The sequence below is a fragment of the Ictalurus furcatus genome, chromosome 28 (assembly GCF_023375685.1).
Source record: "Ictalurus furcatus strain D&B chromosome 28, Billie_1.0, whole genome shotgun sequence".
NCBI lineage: Eukaryota > Metazoa > Chordata > Actinopteri > Siluriformes > Ictaluridae > Ictalurus > Ictalurus furcatus.
The window spans coordinates 7,172,572-7,193,721 of NC_071282.1; the positions used below are offsets into that span (position 1 = coordinate 7,172,572).

Consider the following 21,150-nt stretch of genomic DNA (forward strand, 5'->3'; position numbering starts at 1 on the left):
CCAGAGGAATCCTGGGTAATTTTGTCATTTATATTCGTATATGATTTTGAAAAAGATTCTGATGGAGACTGGCAGTGGTGTGTGTTATATGTTACATGTTTGTTGTGTCTCTTACTCGACATGGTAATCATCTCTGCCTACATTATTGCAATGCAGTGGGGTTACGCACAGGAGCATTGTGGGAAAGAAACTGACTGATGGGAGTGTAATCTCACTTACTGATCAGAGTCCTTCACGTAAACATGATCTGAAATTGCTTTTTATATTTCTATTTGATCCCTGGATTAAAATGTAATATATGTGATAAGCTTACAAAATATCAGCCTTTACCATCAGTGTGAAGTCGAGTTATTTACTTACCCATACTGAAATTACTGTGTAAAACAACAGAGAGAAATGTAATGTTAGATAAAATACAGTGAGAAAAACTTATGATTTACAGTCAGAATAGCTGCTAAACAATCTTCACTCTGTGCTTTCAGTACAAAGATGTTCAGCAACAATTTAAATAATTTTTTTGTAAAATATAACAACAGATAGCGAATCATAAATAGTTCATATTTAAATAATTAAATACTTCATGGAGTGTTTTTTCTCCGTGCAATAACACATATCTGATCAACTGTTGAATAAAACACTCCATATGAAATGAAAATGCTGAGCAACACCATATTTTAATCACATTTCTATCTGTATCAGGGAAAAACAACGACAAGTTCTACTGTCTTTCATAAATGTCCATGTCTCCATGTTACACAGAAGTGCTGCTTTGATTTGGATCATATGCAGTTTTCTTTTTACTTCACACTTTCCTCTTTTCATCACTCTGCTACAGCTTAGTCTTTCTCTCATCTGTCCATCATCTACTTTTTAGCAAATTGTAATCTGCTCCATTGCTCTTGAAGCATATCTGTGTGTTTATCTCTCTATTGGATAAGGCCTCTGAGGTCATGCTGGTGGAGTTTTGTTCTTTGTCTCAGAACTCTACAGTCTTTCACTAATGTTTATGTTGAATTGTTATACATGGTGTATTTTCATTGTGTTTAAAATATTAGAGTTGATTTGCTCAACAATGTGACTGTCACAGTTACTGAGTACAAAGAGCAAAACCTCTCACTTTCAACAAGAGCTTGTCTTCTACCTAGCGTTAGCCGGTTAGCTCGCACCGTGGCTCTGTCTGATTCTGCAGCAGTCTGATCTCTGATGTCGCAGTGTAACTGTGCTCATTCTGACTGTGCTCATTCAAACACAGCACACAGTCTACAGAACAAACTAGCTGCCCAATATTACCTAGCTTTGTGTGTTGTTGTGGTTCTCAGTGTTATATTTGGCAGTGATCTAGTCTGTTCTACTGGATATCCAGTGACTGTAACAATCTAAAGGCCACATTTAGTGTGTAATTTAATTTCCTCTCTGATGTAAAAATGTCTCTGATGGTTTCAGTTTAAACTGATATTAAGCCAATCTCTGATTATTAGCTTGATTAGAGCAGATTGCTCACTAATGAGTGTGTGTGTCATTTGTAAACAATCGTTCAGCTTTTTAGCTCTCAGTATCAGTGTGTAGGTCAGATGTCGATGTCCGTATAACACTAATGACAAACTATACAACAGCATGATGAATGTTCTGCCAGCGATCACAGTCTGTTGTGTTCACTACACTATGCTCATGATGCTCATATATCTATGTGCTATTGCACTCTGAACACACAGCACAGTCTAATCTATTTCATCTGCACAATAAATATATTATTCATGCAGCATCAAGACATCACTATCAGAGAAAAGTGTTTATACTCACGGTTCAGCATTTCCTGTAAAAAAACAAACAAACAAACAAACAAACAAAAAAAACTGTGTGAAGATTTTATGCATGAAGCCAAATGTGAATTGTCCCATATGAAAATGTGAAAGTAACTGTTACTCTGGTTAAAACACAGCTGATGTGTATTTTAATAAAAAAAAGAGGAAAACCAGAGAACAATCAGTCATCACACACAGTAAATCTGTATAATGTAGCATCATGCTAATATACCGTTAGTTACCCTTAAGGAACAGAAATATCTTGTGATTTATTGGAAAATACTATTTTCTGATAAATGCATGTATTTATGAATATACTAATATGTCAGTATATGTGCATTTCCCCCTAAGTATTTTAAATATACAGTTCAATATTCTGTAATATATCTATGTGTTATTGTAGTACATAAAGGAATATACAGTATATCAGATTCCCACTTCCTTTAATTAAAAACAGACATTTATCAATGTAAAAAAATTAACAGATAACAGAATGATGTGCTTTGCTACTGCCTTGTCTATATATCGGTTACGACAGCATATTATATGTCACAGTAGACTTGGGAAGAGGCGTGATCTTGTTATATTTTTCTCTCTTTCACTCCTAAATCCCTCTCTCCTATTATGGAAGTTTTATAAATGAAGGTAAGGACTTCTATTCTCAGTTCAGTCAGGTTGTCTTTATGCTGTGTGCATTAACATGGCTTACTACTTTTAGCTTAAAGAGACTAAATGCTAGACCGAGTCAACTCTTCAATGCTTTTTCAAAATATGCTGTGATTGTTATGCAGAGCAAGTGATGGCAATTATTCTGTCTACAAGCACTCAAAACTGTTAAAGCTATGATTTATGTTTATTGTGAAGTGTCAGGAAATGTTAAGTTACTGTTCATTTCAGGAAGAACACAATTAGGAGTTATACCTTATGAAAATAATCCAAAAAGGTGCAATGGTACTTGGATATTCGCACAAAAGACACCTATTTAACCTAGGGGAATCCTGGGTAATTTTGTCATTTTTATTCGTATATGATTTTGAATAAGATTCTGGTGGAGTCTGGCAGTGGTGTGTGTTATATGTTACATGTTTGTTGTGTCTCTTACTCGACATGGTAATCGTCTCTGCCTACATTATTGCAATGCAGTGGGGTTACGCACAGGAGCATTGTGGGAAAGAAACTGACTGATGGAAGTGTAATCTCACTTACTGATCAGAGTCCTTCACGTAAACATGATCGGAAATTGCTTTTTATATTTCTATTTGATCCCTGGATTGAAATGTAATATATGTGATAAGTTTATAAAATATCAGCCTTTACCATCAGTGTGAAGTCGAGTTCTTTACCTACCCGTACTGAAGTTACTGTGTAAAACAACAGAGAGAAATGTAATGTTAGATAAAATACAATGAGAAAAACTTATGATTTACAGTCAGAATACCTGCTAAACAATCTTCACTCTGTGCTTTCAGTACAAAGATGTTCAATCACAATGTTAATTTTTTAAAATAAAATATAACAACAGATAGTGAATCATTATAAATAGTTTATATTTAAATAATTAAACACTTCATGGACCTCTCCGGGAACCGTCACCTTATCGTGGTAGAGAGGTTTGTGTGTCCCTATGAACTTGAGGGCTGTGTTGTCTGGAACCTTGTGCTCCTGGTAGGGTCTCCCAAGGCAAAGTGGTCTCAGGGGAGGGGCCAGACTAAGAATGGTTCAAAGAAACCCTCATGAAGAAAGCAACGAGAGAAGGAGTTATCCTGCCCGGAGGAAGCCCAGGGCCCCCGTCTGGAGCCAGGCCCAGAGGGAGGGCCCGACTGCGAGCGCCTGGTGGCTGGGTTTGCCACGGAGCGCAGCCCGGCAAAGCCCAAAAAAGCAACGTGGCACCCCCCTCTCCATCCTATGGGCCCACCACTCGTGGGGTGAACCGTGGTGGTCGGGTGCGCTGCTACACGGGTGGCAATGAAGGTCAGGGACCTCGACGGAACAGTCTCGGGCGGCAGAGGCTGGCTCTGTGGACGTGGAACGTCACCTCTCTGTGGGGGAAGGAAATGGAACTTGTGCGGGAGGTGGAGCACTACTAGTTAGATCTGGTGGGGCTTACCTCTATGTACAGTCTCGGTTCTGGAACCGTACTCCTGGATAGGAGATGGACACTATTCTACTATGGAGTTGAGCAGGGTGTGAGGAGCCGGGCAGGTGTGGGGATACTCACAAGTCCCCGGTTGAGCGCCATTACGTTGGAGTTTACCCCGGTGGACGAGAAGGTCACCTCCTTATGCCTACGGGTTGTGGGGACTCTGACTGTTGTCTGTGCATATGCACCGAACACCAGTTCAGAGTACTCGGCCTTCTTGGAGACCCTGAACGGAGTCCTGTATGGGGCACCAGTAGGGGACTCCATAGTTCTGCTGGGAGACTTCAATGCGCACATGGGCAATGATGGAGATACCTGGAGAGGCGTGATTTGGAGGAACGGCCTCCCTGATCTAAACCCGAGCGGGTGTTTGTTGCTGGACTTCTGTGCTAGTCATGGACTGTCTATAATGAATACCATGTTCGAACATAAGGAGGCTCATAAGTGTACGTGGTACCAGAGAACCCTAGGCCGAAGGTCAATGATCGATTTTATAATCGTATCATCTGATCTGAGGCCGCATGTTCTGGACACTCGGGTGAAGAGAGGGGCAGAGCTGTCAACTGATCACCATCTGGTGTTGAGTTGGTTCAAGGGGTGGGGGAAGACTCTGGACAGACCTGGAAAGCCCAAACGGGTAGTTCGGGTGAACTGGGAACGTCTGGAGGAGGCCCCTGTCCGTGAGATCTTCAACTCACACTTCTGGCGGAGTTTTTCTGGCACCCCTGTGGAGGTTGGGGGCATTGAACCTGAGCGGGCAATGTTCAAAGCCTCCATTGCTGAAGCTGCGGTGGAGAGCTGTGGTCTCAAGGTCTTCGGTGCCTCAAGGGGCGGTAACCCTCGAACATCGTGGTGGACACCGGTGGTCAGGGAAGCCGTCCGACTGAAGAAGGAGGCCTTCCGGGATGTGTTATCCCAGAGGACTCCGGAGGCAGTTGCAAGGTACTGACAGGCCCGAAGGGCTGCAGCCTCTGCCGTGAAAGGGGCAAAGCAGCGGGTGTGGGAGAAGTTCGGAGAGGACATGGAGAAGGACTTTTGGTCAGCACCAAGGTGCTTCTGGAAAACCATCCGCCACCTCAGGAAGGGGAAACGGGGAACCATCCAAGCTGTGTACAGTAAGAATGGGACGCTGTTGACCTCAACTGAGGAGGTAATTGCACGGTGGAAGGAACACTTTGAGGAACTCCTGAATCCAACTAACACGCCCTCTTTGGCAGAGGAAGAGGTGGAGGCTGATGGGGGATCATTGTCAATTTCCCTGGTGGAGGTCACTGAGGTAGTCAAACAACCACACAGTGGCAAAGCCCCAGGGATTGATGAGATCCGTTCAGAAATGCTGAAAGCTCTGGGTGTGGAGGGGATGTCTTGGATGACATGCCTCTTTAACATTGTGTGGAAGTCGGGGACAGTGCCCAAGGAGTGGCAGACCGGGGTGGTGGTTCCCCTGTTCAAAAAGGGGGACCAGAGAGTGTGTGCCAATTATAGGGGTATCACACTTCTCAACTTCCCTGGTAAAGTCTACTCCAAGGTGCTGGAACGGAAGGTTCGGCCAATAGTCGAACCTCGGATTGAAGAGGAACAATGCGGATTCCGTCCTGGCCGTGGAACAATGGACCAGCTCATTACTCTCGCAAGGATCTTGGAGGGGGCCTGAGAGTATGCCATCCGGTCTACATGTGTTTTGTGGATCTGGAGAAGGCGTATGACCGGGTCCCCAGGGGTTTACTGTGGGAGGTGCTGAGGGAGTATGGGGTGAGGGGTTCCCTTCTTAGGGCTATCCAATCGCTGTACGCCCAAAGCGAGAGCTGTGCCTGGATTCTCGGCAAAAAGTCAGACTCATTCCAGGTGGGGGTTGGTCTCCGCCAGGGCTGCGCTTTGTCACCAATCCTGTTTGTGATATTCATGGACAGGATATCGAGGCATAGTCATGGTGGGGAGGGGTTGCGGTTTGGTGGCCCGATGACCTCATCGCTGCTTTTTGCAGATGACGTGGTCCTGATGGCATCATCGGTCCGTAACCTTCAGCACTCACTGGATCGGTTCGCAGCTGAGTGTGAAGCGGCTGGGATGAGGATTAGCACCTCTAAATCTGAGGCCATGGTTCTCAACAGGAAACCGATGGAGTGCCTACTCTGGGTAGGGAATGAGCACTTAACCCAAGTGAAGGAGTTCAAGTACCTCGGGGTGTTGTCCACGAGTGAGCAGACATTGGAGCGGGATATTGGCCGGAGAATCGGAGCAGCAGGAGCGGTATTGCAAACGTTTTACTGCACCGTTGTGACGAAAAGAGAGCTGAGCCGGAAGACAAAGCTCTCGATCTACCGGGCAATTTTCGTTCCTACTCTCACCTTTGGTCATGAAGGCCTGGTAGTGACCGAAAGAACTAGATCGCGGGTACAAGCGGCCAAAATGGGTTTTGTCAGGAGGGTGGCTGGCTTCTCCCTTACAGATAGGGTGAGAAGCTCGGCTATCCGAGAGGAACTCAGAGTAGAAAGCAGCCAGTTTGCGTTGAAAGGAGCCAGTTGAGGTGGTTCGGGCACCTGGTAAGGATACCCCATGGGTACCTCCCTAGGGAGGTGTTCCAGGCACGTCCAGCTGGGAGGAGACCTCAGGGAAGACCCAGGACTAGGTGGAGAGATTATATCTCCACACTGGCCTGGGAACGCCTCGGGATCCCCCAGTCAGAGCTGGTTAATGTGGCTTGGGAAAGGGAAGTTTGGGGTCCCCTGCTAGAGCTGCTGCCCCCGCGACAGGATAATGGATAAGAGGTTGAGGATGGACGGATGGACACTTCATGGAGTGTTTTTTCTCCGTACAGACTAGATTTGGCAGTGATCTAGTCTGTTCTACTGGATATCCAGTAACAATCTAAAGGCCACATTTATTGTGTAATTTAATTTCCTCTCTGATGTAAAAATGTCTTTGATTGTTTCAGTTTAAACTGATATCGGGCCAATCTCTGATTATTAGCTTCATTAGAGCAGATAATGAGTGTGTGTGTCATTTGTAAACAATCGTTCAGCTTTTTAGCTCTCAGTATCAGTGTGTAGGTCAGATGTCGGTGTCTGTAGAACACTAATGACAAACTATACAACAGCATGATGAATGTTCTGCCAACGATCACAGTCTGTTGTGTTCACTACAATATGCTCATGATGCTCATATATCTATGTGCTATTGCACTCTGCACACACAGCACAGTCTAATCTATTTCATCTGCACAATAAATATATTATTCATGCAGCATCAAGACATCACTATCAGAGAAAAGTGTTTATACTCACGGTTCAGCATTTCCTGTTAAAAAAAAAAAAAAAAAAATGTGTGAAGATTTTATGCATGAAGCCAAATGTGAACTGTTCCATGTGAAAATGTGAAAGTAACTGTTACTCTGGTTAAAACACAGCTGATGTGTGTCTTAATAAAAAAGAGGAAAACTAGACAACAATCAGTCATCACACACAGTAAATCTGTATAATGTAGCATTGTGCTAATAATATGCATTGTGCTAGTTACCCTTAAGGAACAGAAATATCTTGTGATTTATTGGAAAATACTATTTTCTGATAAATGCATGTATTTACGAATATACAATATGTCAGTATATGTGGATTTCCCCCTGTGTATTTTAAATATACAGTTCAATATTCTGTAATATATCTATGTGTTATTGTAGTACATAAAGGAATATACAGAATATCAGATTCCCACTTCCTTTAATTAAAAACAGACATTTATCAATGTAAAAAAATTAACAGAACAGAATGACGTGCTTTGCTACTGCCTCCTCTATATATCGGTTACGACAGCATATGATATGTCGCAGTAGACTTGGGAAGATGTGTGATCTTGTTATATTTTTCTCTCTTTCACTCCCAAATCCCTCTCTCCTATTATGGAAGTTTTATAAATGAAGGTAAGGACTTCTGTTCTCAGTTCAGTCACATTGTCTTTCTGCTGTGTGCATTAACATGGCTTACTACTGTTAGCTTAAAGAGACTAAATGCTAGGCCGAGTCAACTCTTCAATGCTTTTTCAAAATATGCTGTGATTGTTACGCGGAGCAAGTGATGGCAATTATTCTGTCTACAAGCACTCAAAACTGTTAAAGCTATGATTTATGTTTATTGTGAAGTGTCAGGAAATGTTATGCTACTGTTCATTTCAGAAAGAACACAATTAGGAGTTATACCTTATGAAAATAATCCAAAAAGGTGCAATGGTACTTGGATATTCGCACAAAAGACACCTATTTAACCCAGAGGAATCCTGGGTAATTTTGTCATTTTTATTCGTATATGATTTTGAAAAAGATTCTGATGGAGTCTGGCAGTGGTGTGTGTTATATGTTACATGTTTGTTGTGTCTTTTACTCGACATCGTAATCGTCTCTGCCTACATTATTGCAATGCAGTGGGGTTACGCACAGGAGCATTGTGGGAAAGAAACTGACTGATGGGAGTGTAATCTCACTTACTGATCAGAGTCCTTCACGTAAACATGATCTGAAATTGCTTTTTATATTTCTATTTGATCCCTGGATTAAAATGTAATATATGTGATAAGTTTATAAAATATCAGCCTTTACCATCAGTGTGAAGTCGAGTTATTTACTTACCAGTAATGAAGTTACTGTGTATAATAACAGAGAGAAATGTAATGTTAGATAAAATACAGTGAGAAAAACTTATGATTTACAGTCAGAATAGCTGCTAAACAATCTTCACTCTGTGCTTTCAGTACAAAGATGTTCAGCAACAATTTAAATATTTTTTTTGTAAAATATAACAACAGATAGCGAATCATAAATAGTTCATATTTAAATAATTAAATACTTCATGGAGTGTTTTTTCTCCGTGCAATAACACATATCTGATCAACTGTTGAATAAAACACTCCATATGAAATGAAAATGCTGAGCAACACCATATTTTAATCACATTTCTATCTGTATCAGGGAAAAACAACGACAAGTTCTACTGTCTTTCATAAATGTCCATGTCTCCATGTTACACAGAAGTGCTGCTTTGATTTGGATCATATGCAGTTTTCTTTTTACTTCACACTTTCCTCTTTTCATCACTCTGCTACAGCGTAGTCTTTCTCTCATCTGTCCATCATCTACTTTTTAGCAAATTGTAATCTGCTCCATTGCTCTTGAAGCATATCTGTGTGTTTATCTCTCTATTGGATAAGGCCTCTGAGGTCATGCTGGTGGAGTTTTGTTCTTTGTCTCAGAACTCTACAGTCTTTCACTAATGTTTATGTTGAATTGTTATACATGGTGTATTTTCATTGTGTTTAAAATATTAGAGTTGATTTGCTCAACAATGTGACTCACAGTTACTGAGTACAAAGAGCAAAACCTCTCACTTTCAACAAGAGCTTGTCTTCTACCTAGCGTTAGCCGGTTAGCTCGCACCGTGGCTCTGTCTGATTCTGCAGCAGTCTGATCTCTGATGTCACAGTGTAACTGTGCTCATTCTGACTGTGCTCATTCAGTCTACAGAACAAACTAGCTGCCCAATATTATCTAGCTTTGTGCGTTGTTGTGGTTCTCAGTGCTACAGTATATTTGGCAGTGATCTAGTCTATTTTACTGGATATCCAGTGTAACAATCTAAAGGCCACATTTAGTCCAACCATCCATCTTCTACCGCTTACTCCTTCTTCAGGGTCATGGGGGAACCTGGAGCCAATCCCAGGGAGCATCGGGCACAAGGCGGGGTACACCCTGGACAGGGTGCCAGTCCATCGCAGGGCACAATCACATACACACTCACACACCCATTCATACACTACGGACACTTCAGACACGCCAATCAGCCTTCCATGCATATCTTTGGACTGGGGGAGGAAACCGGAGTACCCGGAGGAAACCCCCGCAGCACGGGGAGAACATTGTTAACTCCACACACACAGCCCCGGCGGGAATCGAACCCCGGACCCTGGAGGTGTGAGGCAAACGTGCTAACCACTAAGCCACCGTGCACCCTAGGCCACATTTAGTGTGTAATTTAATTTCCTCTCTGATGTAAAAATGTCTCTGATTGTTTCTGTTTAAACTGATATCGAGCCAATCTCTGATTAGTAGATAAACAAACTTAATGAAATGATTAATCACTATTTAATTCATATTTGTACAAGCTACTGCTTTTAGGCCCTTGTGCAGGTGTGTAACAGAGTGAAAAACAGAGTTACTGTTTGTTCAACTAAAATGAACTTCACTCCACATTAGCACCCTGTGTACTGAACCGCATACTGAATACTGAGTGTGTTTCATGTACTGAGATGAGAAGCACAGATGATGATGTTGAGTTTATGCAGTGTGGAGTTCAGGAACACTTACCCGTTATCCCTACTGTTATCTCCTCTGTTCTGTCTCCATCAGTGACCTGACACAGGTAATGTCCTCTGTCTGACCCTGTACAGTCTCTCAACTGTAAGGAGACATTTCCTTTGTCCAGCTCCTGAGTGAACAGGCTCACTCTGCCCTCGTAACCTCTCCCCTTTGTCACATGTCTGTTCTTATAGACACAAACACAGTCTGTCCCCTTAAACCATCGGATCTCCATGTTAACAACACTGATTTCAGGAGACAGACGACACGAAAGAGTGACAGCAGAGGGATTATACCATTCTGTACCACTGGGACCACTGAGTTTAAACTCATCTGTGTAGGAAAACATACACACACACACACACACACAATAGTTTAATCTCCCATAAATAGTATTGATAAATTTATCTCTGGAAATGTAACTTACTGCTTGCAGTCGCCATCTTTATCTCTGTAGGTTCAAACTAATAAAATCCTAAACACACACAGAGAGAGTCATCCTTTTACACAACTTAACTCACACTAATACATGGTTAGAAAGTACAATTCCACAGTGTATTTTGGAGGATCAGACTAACGTACTTTAGTATGATTCTAACTCCTCTTACCTTTTCTGTTCCTCATATAAACATTGCTGCTTTAGCTGAAGTGTGTCCACATTTCAGAGCGACTCATATTCAGTATTTACCTCATTATAGTTTAAACACTGTGTGTAAAATTTCCCCCTGTCTACACGCACGCACACACACACACACACACACACACACACACATATATTCCTTCTGTTTTAGTCCGTTACAGCACGAAGTGTAATGGCTACTTTCACTTCCATCTTCAGTACAGAGAACTGAGAGAGAGCTCCGCCCCTTCGCCTCTGATAACCCCGCCCCCTCTGCTCAGCATTATTAGCTTATAGTTATATATGTATATCCTGAACAACAACAACAACAATGACAACAATAACAATACTACTACTACTACTATTAATAATAATAAATATTTCCCAAGGGTCAACCAAAGCTAATACCTTAAGCAACTACTTAATTCTAAGTCCAAATTCTACGTTTGCTACATACTGGACCCTGGTATCACATTTATAAAGTTAGAATTCATGTATTTTTCTTTATTATTATGCTGTCTGGCTGTCTTTTTATTTATCATTATCCACCTGTTTATCTCTCATCATTTAATTATGTATCTATCTATCTAGTCATCCATCTATAACCATATATTTTACATTAACAAAGTCTCTACTGTCAGCTGCTTGAGGTAAAGCTGTTTCTTTAACTTTTTTCCACGGCTGTTGTTCTGCTCTGTACATGTGCACATGCTGTCCCCTTGTGGACGATCTTTTCTTTTTGTCTCCTGCACCACAAAACCTACGACATTGGTGGGACTCAAACCTACAACCTTTACACAGACTCAAACCTGAACTTAGAAGTCCAATGCCCTATCCATTGCACCACAGAGCCTGAACAAGAACATGGTTGTGATGCTTTTGCCCTGAACCACTGGTGTTATTTTTCATACTATTTACTACTTTATTTTGCTTTATTGTGATCTTTACAATTAGATCTTTCAGATTCCTCTTGTCATGTGCTTGGCGTTTTTTTCTTTTTTTTTTGTAAGTCACACTTTTGGACTTATTTTAGTAGGTCTATTGGATGGTGCAGAGTCAACAAAATGGAAGTGATTTGCAGGGTAAGTGAACACATGATTAAAAAAAATACATTTTTTTTTTTTTTAAACGTCACACATTTTATAATTTAATCTATAGTTTGTGATTATTTTTTTTTTATCATAGCGTACCCTCTGTCTGCATAATGCAGTTTATCCAGTGCACGTCTAAAGTCCCACAAAGCATTGCAATATACTATTTAATCTGGACCCATCACTGCACATCCTCTACACATTTTCTCCTCCCAGTTGCATGATAGAGTCACCAGGTTACAGTCAATTGTTTGCAGTGGTTTCTTCCATACAGTAAAGTTTTGTTGTCATGCACTGTCCTGTGTACTTATTGTCCTATGTACTCATTGTATATTTTTGAACTCCTCTCACACTGTGGTGTATTTGCACTTTATGTGACCCAGCATACCAGGCTGCTATATTATGTGTTGCACCATTGTCCTGAAGAAACATTTCACTCCAGTGCATACTAATGATACAGAGGAATGACAGTAAAACCCACCTGAAACCTGGAGCTGGTCAGTGTGGAAAAAAATTTCTGTGATTGTCCTCCTCTTTATCCTTGTACTGCCTGTCGTACTGTAAGAGCCTGCTGGATAACCATACCCATACCAACCAGGGTTGGTTCATCATCCACTACAGATGACTTCACAATGTAGGGATTCACTGATTCATATTTCCTGTAGTTCAACCAAGAGAACCATGGAGTCATAGCCATGCTGTGCTCTGACCCATTTTATTTTATTCCCTGCACGTTTTACACAATGTTAAACTTGTTTACTCATGATTAGCGCTTAGTCAGGTGCTAATTCCGTCTCGACGAAGGTTTTTCGCTTCCGGCATCAGCAATTGGATGGATGCGTTCGTTCAATTGGTCCGTGGTGGCATGAAGTCATCTTTCTGCGATTTCCTTTTCTGGACAATTCAAAATGGCGGATTGGCAATAAAACATACCCGGACTGCACATTCATCCTACATCTGAAGGAAGAGGAAGAGCAGACAGTGAGAGGAACCCTGGATGGAGAGAGATGGAGATGAACGGGAGCTGTGTAGAATCAGAGATGATCCGGACATGGAGAGGGGCGGAAGCTGTGTAGAATCAGAGGTGATCCGGACATGGAGACGGACGGAAGCTGTGTAGAGTCAGAGGTGATCCGGACATGGAGATGGATGGAAGCTGTGTAGAGTCAGAGGTGATCCGGACATAGAGGAAGAGTCAGGAGGCAGGGAAAATAAAAGAAATACAAATACTAATTAGACTTTAGTAGAAAAGCACAAAAGAAGGAAAGATTGGAGTTAAACTTCAGGAACAGAAAGTAAGAAAGAAAATCATCAGTCCAGAAGAAGAAAAAAGGAGTATAAGGTATTGGTGAAGTTAATGGCAGATCAGCAAAAAACTTGAATCCTTTTAAACTTGCAAAGGTGTTGAGAGAAAAGATAGGGAACATCGTAAGTGCTAAAATGCTGCGAGATGGTAAAATGCTTTTGTTTTGTAAAGACAGCAAACAACAAAAGGCGGCCCTAGGATTAAAACTCTTAGGACTAAATGTTTCATGTACTATTGCAGGAGAGAACAAGTGGGTGAGAGGAGTTATCACAGGAATACCCACTAATGTTTCTAATGATGTAATTAAGAAAAGTATTTGGGGAGCAACGATGGTTGAAATACACCTGAAACTAGGAGAGGATGGATAGTCTCTTGGTGATGCTACATTTTGAAGAAGAAAAAATGCCTGATATGCCTGAGTGTTTCGAGGAGTTATGAGTTATGTAGTTTGGCAATATATTCCAAACAATATTTTAAATGTCAGAAGTATGGACATGTGGCATCAGTATGTAAAGGGAAGCCACGAATATGGAAAATGTGAGGAAGGGGTGAAACCTAGATGTTGCAGTTGTGGGGGAGAACACAGTGTGGGATTTGGAGGTTGTCAAGTAAGAATAAATGTTGTCAAGGTACAAAATATGAAGGTAACAGAAGGATTGATGAATGTGGAGGCAATTAAGTGAGTTCAGAAAAGAAGGAAGCAAAAAAGACAGTTGGAGCCCAAAGGATGAGAAATGAGTTTGAATTCAAAAAGTATATAGATAACATCAAGGATAAGCCTCATATAATATGTTTACAAGAATCCTGGTTAAAGCCTCAATTAAATGTTGTGGTCCAAGGATATTTTGCATTATGCAAGAATAGGATTAGAGGGAATAGTAACCTTTATTCAACAATCTCCCTTTCAGGGAGGCGGGTGTAAAAGAGTAATTCAAATCAGTAGTGGTGGAAGTAAGAACTGGAAACCAGAGTATTAGTGTAATAAATTTGTATAATCCATGTAAAAGATTAAATAAAGACTTAATAGAAAATATTGGAGATGAAGGTAATTTTAAGCAAGTGTGGTGCGGTGATTTTAATGCACACAGTACGGTATTTTGTGGGGAAGTTCAAATAATGATCAAAATGGGAACGTGGTAAAAAGAAAAGTTTGGCCAGACAATGTGAATGGGAAGTACTTAATCATAGTATTATGGGGAGCAATCATTATCCAATCAGATGCAGAATTGGGATAGAAGTGGGTAAATGCCAAGAGCAGAAAATTCCTAGATGGGGGTTTAAAACAGTGGACTGGGAAAAGTTTAAAGAATTACGTAAAGCTGGAATGTCAAACGTGGAAAATGATAGAAGATTTAAATAATAGACAGAATAATGATGTGAGAAGAATGTGGAAGAATATAGTGAAGTGGTTAAAATAAATAGAGCATTAAGGAGGGTAAAGAAATCATATTCGTTTGAAGACTTTATAATATTAACATAATATAAAATAAAGAACCCAGGCAGTTGTTAGAAGATTAATCCATTCGAGGGAAACAAACAAACAGGAGAATACCGGTCTTAATAAATGAGGGTAAATATACCATGCCTATTGAAAAGTGAGAGGTCTTGGCAGAAGCTTTTGTTAAGGTACACAGTAACAGTAATATATCAGAGAATATGAGGGTACAAAATGAACAAATTCTGAATGATAATCCAGATATCCTGGCCCAAAAAGTGCCATCTGGGTGCACACTGGATGTTGCTTTGACATTGTATTAAGCATTAAGCAATCTTAATTAGGGGTAAAACATACATTTCCAGGAAAAGACAAAATATGTTACGAAATGATAACATCTATCAGATGCATCACTGAACTTCATCTTACAGTTTTTAATAAAGTATGGGAATTAGGAAAGCTTCCTTCCACTTGGAAACATGGAGTGATGATTCCAATTGCCATGTCCAGGAAAAATAATCATATAACAGCAAATTATAGACCAACCGCTATAAAATCTAACCTAGATAAAATACTAATGAAAAGAATGGTAATAAGAAAGTGTTAGAAAAATATTGGGAACATGCGTATGTAAATTCAAGTAGCTTTGGGTGGAATGCTGATAAAGAAGCCAAGAATAGGAATTGACAGCATAAACATAAGTCCTACTGTGGCAATACCTGCAATACCTCCTTGGCTGTTCCAAGTTGTAGACCTTCAGTTGAACTGTAAAATAAATGAACAGGAAAGGAATTTTCCCAAGGAAGTAATTATGTCACAGTACCTAAATCAAATATATTACAACATTTATTCAAGTATTCACCGATGGTTCAAAAAATCCTGACTCAGACTATATAGCAGCAGCTGTGTATATTTTGTATTATAAATGTAGCATTAGTAAAAGACTATCTAACAGAACTGATGGCTATACTAAATGCTGTGGGTGGAAGAAATCCATCCTATGAATGTTGTGGTATGTTCAGATTCATATTCCAATTAAGCAAATTTAAACAGTGGGAAGTCAAAATCTAGACAAGACATATTATATGACATTTTACAGAATATGTACAGAATAAGTCAAATAGGAGTAAACATTCCAGCTCATGTAGGGGTGGAAGGAAATGAGGTGGTGGACAAAATAACTAAGAAGGCACTAAGGCCCGATGAGATTGATATTAAAATCACACTGAGTAAGACGGAGGTTAAAGCAGCTCTAAATAGTACATGGCAAGAAAAAATTAATACAGAGACAAAAGGGAGACATCTATTTAATATCCCACCTAAAGTTAGAATATAAAGGAGAGGACATGGCAATAGAAGAGAGGACACTATAATATCCAAGCTCTGCATAGGTCATGCTAGATTTAAGCATTCCATTCATCCATCCATCCATTCTCAACCGCTTATCCGTTAATCGGGTTGCAGGATTTAAGCATTCCCTATATATTATAGGGAAAATAATATTTAATTGTTGTATTCATTGTAGAATGTCACAGATAGCAGAGCATGTGCTTTTACACTGTGAGGCTTATAATAGAGAAAGAATCCAGATTATAGAAAAATTAAGAAATATGGAAGTTAACAATATAACATTAAAGAGTATATTTCATAATGCATTAATACAGTCAAATACACTCTGTTAAAATATGTGCGGGACACAGGTTTTTTTTTTCCCTTTCATCTTGATTGCACACTCCATCCCTATAGGTAGTGGAAATGCACCTTAAGCCAGTTTGCCACCTGCAAAATGGAGAAGAAGAAGAAGAAGAAGAAGAAGAAGAAGAAGAAGAACAGCGTGTTACCTTCAGTGAATGGAGGCAAGACCAATTAGCCCTTACAAAAAACCCTACAGGAATCCTCCAGGATGAAAAACTTTGCTGGATATTCCTATAGGTTTCAGGGTGGAGCCTTCACTCCAGTAGAAACATGCAGGAATTTCCAGCACACTTGCTGCACAAGGGGAAAAAAACTGCAGGGTTTTATAATTCCTGAAGGACTGCCGCACACCTCCTGCAGAAATAATATAACGTTCCCAAGTACTTAATCTATACTGCAGGACAACTTCTTATTTCCTGTAAATGAAAACAAAATTCTACAGGTTATGTAGGCGGCAAAAAAAAGGTAGATGTGCTTTGACTGGGAAACACATGCTGCTTAAACACTCCTTCTGAAGTCTTTTTGTAAATATGTAGGCATGCTCATTTTAGGATAAGAAGACATGTTTAGTTGTGAACGACTCAGTGTTTTAAAGAAACACAGTTAAGAAAATGATTCGAAGAATCATAACACACAAAATAGACACTCATGTTAGCTTGCTTACTAGCAAACACGGCTAATTTTATTATTTACACACAGCGGTTAGCATAACGTTAGTTCACTTACTAGTAAACAGTGTTCATTTGATCATTTACAGAAAGGTTTATTACCTTTTTATTCTGTTTTATTAGCTGTGATCTGTACTCTGGCTTGGAAACTTTACAGGTTGCATCAGTCATTATGTGACATAAATAAAATAAATAAAATAAACCCCTTTTCAGTGAAAGAATGTGAACATGTAGCTGCACAGAGTCTATGTACATTGCTGCTGCATGATATATTGCAAAATCTGAGAGAGGGAATGTACTTCAGAGTAGGGCTGCACAATTGTGGCCAAAATGATAATGATGATTATTTTGATCAATTTTGAGATCATGATTATTTATTCAGTGATTTTAGGGACAACATATTTTTATTGCACTTTCATATTTAAATAACTAGATCGCTGCTTTCAACCTCCATGTTGTGCTACATTCCTGCTAATGTACAAATCTTTGCATCAAATTAGACTGATCCTTAAAGTGCATCATCTCATAGAAGCAAAATATAAATAAAATTGTACCCAAAATATAGGATAAGTAAAAATAAAAATACCATCACCCAGATGAAAATATGCAATCAAATATAACAATATGCAACCAAATGAAAACAATTCAGGCGAATGCAGAAAAGGCAATAACAGTGTTTACAGGAGCCGAGAAGCAGCCAAATCACTCAATAGAGAGGTGCAGGGATGTCATTTTGTACCGGAACCCTGAAGTTAGCATCACACTGGTTCCCTCGACAAAAACCCAATAGGATTTTCACATAGGCTTTTGGATTATTACAAAAAAATAAGCTGTGATCAACAAAAGTTTACAATACTAACACGTTTTGTGCATCAAGATAATTTCCACAACTTTTATGAAAGTTTGAAGCCTAAATACAATCACCAGAAACAAACAGCTAACTGTATGCTATAAACAATCTACACCACGGTCGCTCGACTTCACCATCACCAAGCTTCTGACAACTTTTCCAATCTTGATTTAAAAACATTTTCTATAATATGGATTTACTCTGTGGATGAATCTTTATACACGTTTTTTTTTTTTTTTAGGAATTATGCACAGCATATCTGAACCAGTTTATCTGCAAAGTTTTTTCCTGTTTGGCATGATGACATTTTATGTCCCCAACAATGGCTGTAGTCCCATTTAGCAACTTGTTAGTGTCATGATTTCCCCTCGTGCAAACACCGGAGTACGCAGCTTGCTCTGAAACCTGAAGCGAAACTGGCAGCTCGAGCGCTAAAATGCTAACTCGTTTACGGGCTTTGGCATTACAAAATGACGTCATCCCTGCGTCGCTCTATGGTGACTGGCTGTAAGTTTAGGAAGCGCTTGATTTGATATGCAGTGGAGATTTCTATGAGCGGAGGACGGACTTTAAACATCAATATTGCAGTCGATCATGTTCATGTAATCATGGGCAGTCAAAATCGTAATCGTGATCACTATTCGATTAATTGTGCAGCCCTACTTGAGAGAGGAAAATTTCTTGTGCACCAGTACTTGTTTCCCACAAAAAAAGAAGACAAATGAATCTCACTTTTTCAATGCTCGATCATTTCAGGCTAGAATCCTTTTGTGCATTTATTTGTTTGTTTATTTTTAGATATATTTGGCATGGGAATTTTGCAGTGACCTGGTAACCCAGCTCAGATGTTAGATTTAGACCTTAGTGGCTTGCACTTGATATGGAGTTACGAGAATAGGTTCACACCAATGACTGTATACAAGGGTAGACATCATAAGAGGGATTCAAAACTGAGGTCAAAATGTCTCTGAAGCCCTCTAGTGGCTGGCTGCAGTACAATTTTTAACTCTGCCCATTCCCATGTTAGTAATCGGGACATGTGGCAAAGTTTTGTTTTTATAAGCTCAGTCAAATCTCATGTACTTTATAGTATGGAATCCCAAACCTGCTACAATAATAAATAAATAAATACATAAATAAATCTACAAAGAAATGTAAAAATAAATAAATAAATGAGTATTCATTTTATTTCCTTATTTAGGCTGTGTATTATTGTATTTTCCCCATATTTATTTATTTTTCATTTATTTATTTCTACATTTATTTATTTAAACATTATAATTCCATTGATTTATATAGCGCTTCTCTAGGCACTCAAAGAGCTTTACATTGATATTTACATTATATATGAGGGAAATCTACCCAGAGAGAGATAGTTTGTATATTTTGTAAAACATTATTTTGACAGGTCTAGGTCAAAGGTCATCATCAATCATATTTATGTTGACAGGTCTTGACAGGTGTAAGTCAAAGGTAATCACCAACGTCATTATCTTGACAGGTGTAGTTAAAGATATATATTGTTACACATTCTTTCCCATAGATTAATCATTTATTTTGTCAGGCGTTGATCAAAGTTCATCACCAACCGTCATTTATCTGACAGGCGTAGTTAAAGATATATATCAGCAGTAAACTTTAAATCTGGATCATTCCCGCACACACACAAACACAGACAGAAGATACCCCTGACCAATCAGAACAAAAGAGACCTGTTTAAATATTTAGGCCATAGCTAATTGATTATTATCAGTAGTAAACTTTAAATCCGGTTCTGGTTCATTCCCACACACACACACACGCACACACACACACACACGCACACACACACACACACACACATACACACACACAAAAGGCTGGTTAAAGGATAAGTAAATGATTAATAATGAATTTCTGTACACATCCAACCAAAAATATCACACACACACACACACACACACACACACATACATACAAAAATACATACATAAGGCTGATGAAGAAATAAGTAAATGATTAATAATGAATTTCTGTACACATCCAACCAAAAATAAAACACACACACACACACACATACATACATACATACAAAAATACATACATAAGGCTGACGAAGAAATAAGTAAATGATTAATAATGAATTTCTGTACACATCCAAACAAAAATATCACACACAAACACACTTTCTTTTCACATTATTTAAAAGGAATTTAAGTGTTATGTACTTAATTACCATAATTATGAACACAGGTTGTTAAGTTGACAATTATTTTTAAAATTACGTTGCTCCAATTAGATTTTCTTCAGTAGAATGCAGCCTTTTAAACCACAAGAAATGACTAACTTGAAGTTGTATAACAATAGTAACTAAAATCCGGTGTAATTTACAATACTAAAATCATACCTAACATCTCTGCAGGTTTTATAGACATAAAAGCACTGAATGAAATGAGCAATACGACAAAAAAGAAACACTCTGCATCTACTACTTTTATCCCTCTCATAGAACTATCCACAGTCCAAAGACTGCTAATTCTGGTCAAAGAGCAAACTGACTACAATGAAGCTAGAAGGCTATATGTGTGAATAACAGTTAAGGCATATTTCCAAGACAACAAAATATTAGACATTTAGTGTAAACTAGTGTAAAAAAAAAACAAAAACAAACAAACAAAAAAAACTTTCTCTCAAATATTTCAGTGAAAATATGTTTCCATATTAAATGCATTATATTAGAAATGATAGTACAGTCTTTGCTGATCAGTTAACAACTCATACTTTATAATAATTTGTTTAGAAGATCTGAATCTGGCAAATAACTTTTATTGCATTTAGGCATACAATAAAAGTTAATAAACAAATTAGGAAGAAATGACTTGTACACTACTGTTGTGGATACTAAGTAAAAACATTTTGTTCAAACTTCAGCATGATCCATAGAGTAGCAGAAACTTATGGCACCTTATGAACTTATGGCACCTTGTGAAGGATTAAGTTGACTAGTCACTTTTGCAAAGACATGTCCTTGTGCAGGCTCACCTTTGCAGCAGCATTGTCTCTTGTCCCATGTCAACGTATAAGAAAAGGCAAAAAGTAATATAAGATATATAAGAATATATTTATAAAATATAAGACGTTATAAGGAAGAAACATAATAATATTATTTAACAAGGCCTGCCATTCAGCCCTCTTAAGTGTAAGAGCATTATCAGTATTGTACGG

The 21,150-nt window shown here is 39.1% G+C and overlaps 1 protein-coding gene across 1 annotated transcript; it reads right to left on the reverse strand.

The window, feature by feature from the left end:
• Positions 1–1,166: 1,166 nt before the first annotated feature.
• LOC128603846 (butyrophilin-like protein 1) lies at positions 1,167–11,606 on the reverse strand. Its single transcript, XM_053618575.1, has 6 exons — positions 10,891–11,606; positions 10,710–10,757; positions 10,292–10,615; positions 8,561–8,574; positions 7,227–7,239; positions 1,167–3,163 (listed from the first exon to the last, which is right to left on the reverse strand). The coding sequence occupies exons 2-6, from the start codon at positions 10,723–10,725 to the stop codon at positions 3,099–3,101; spliced, it is 432 nt and encodes a 143-aa protein (XP_053474550.1). The 5' UTR covers positions 10,726–10,757; positions 10,891–11,606; the 3' UTR covers positions 1,167–3,098.
• Between the last annotated feature and the right edge of the window lie 9,544 nt (positions 11,607–21,150).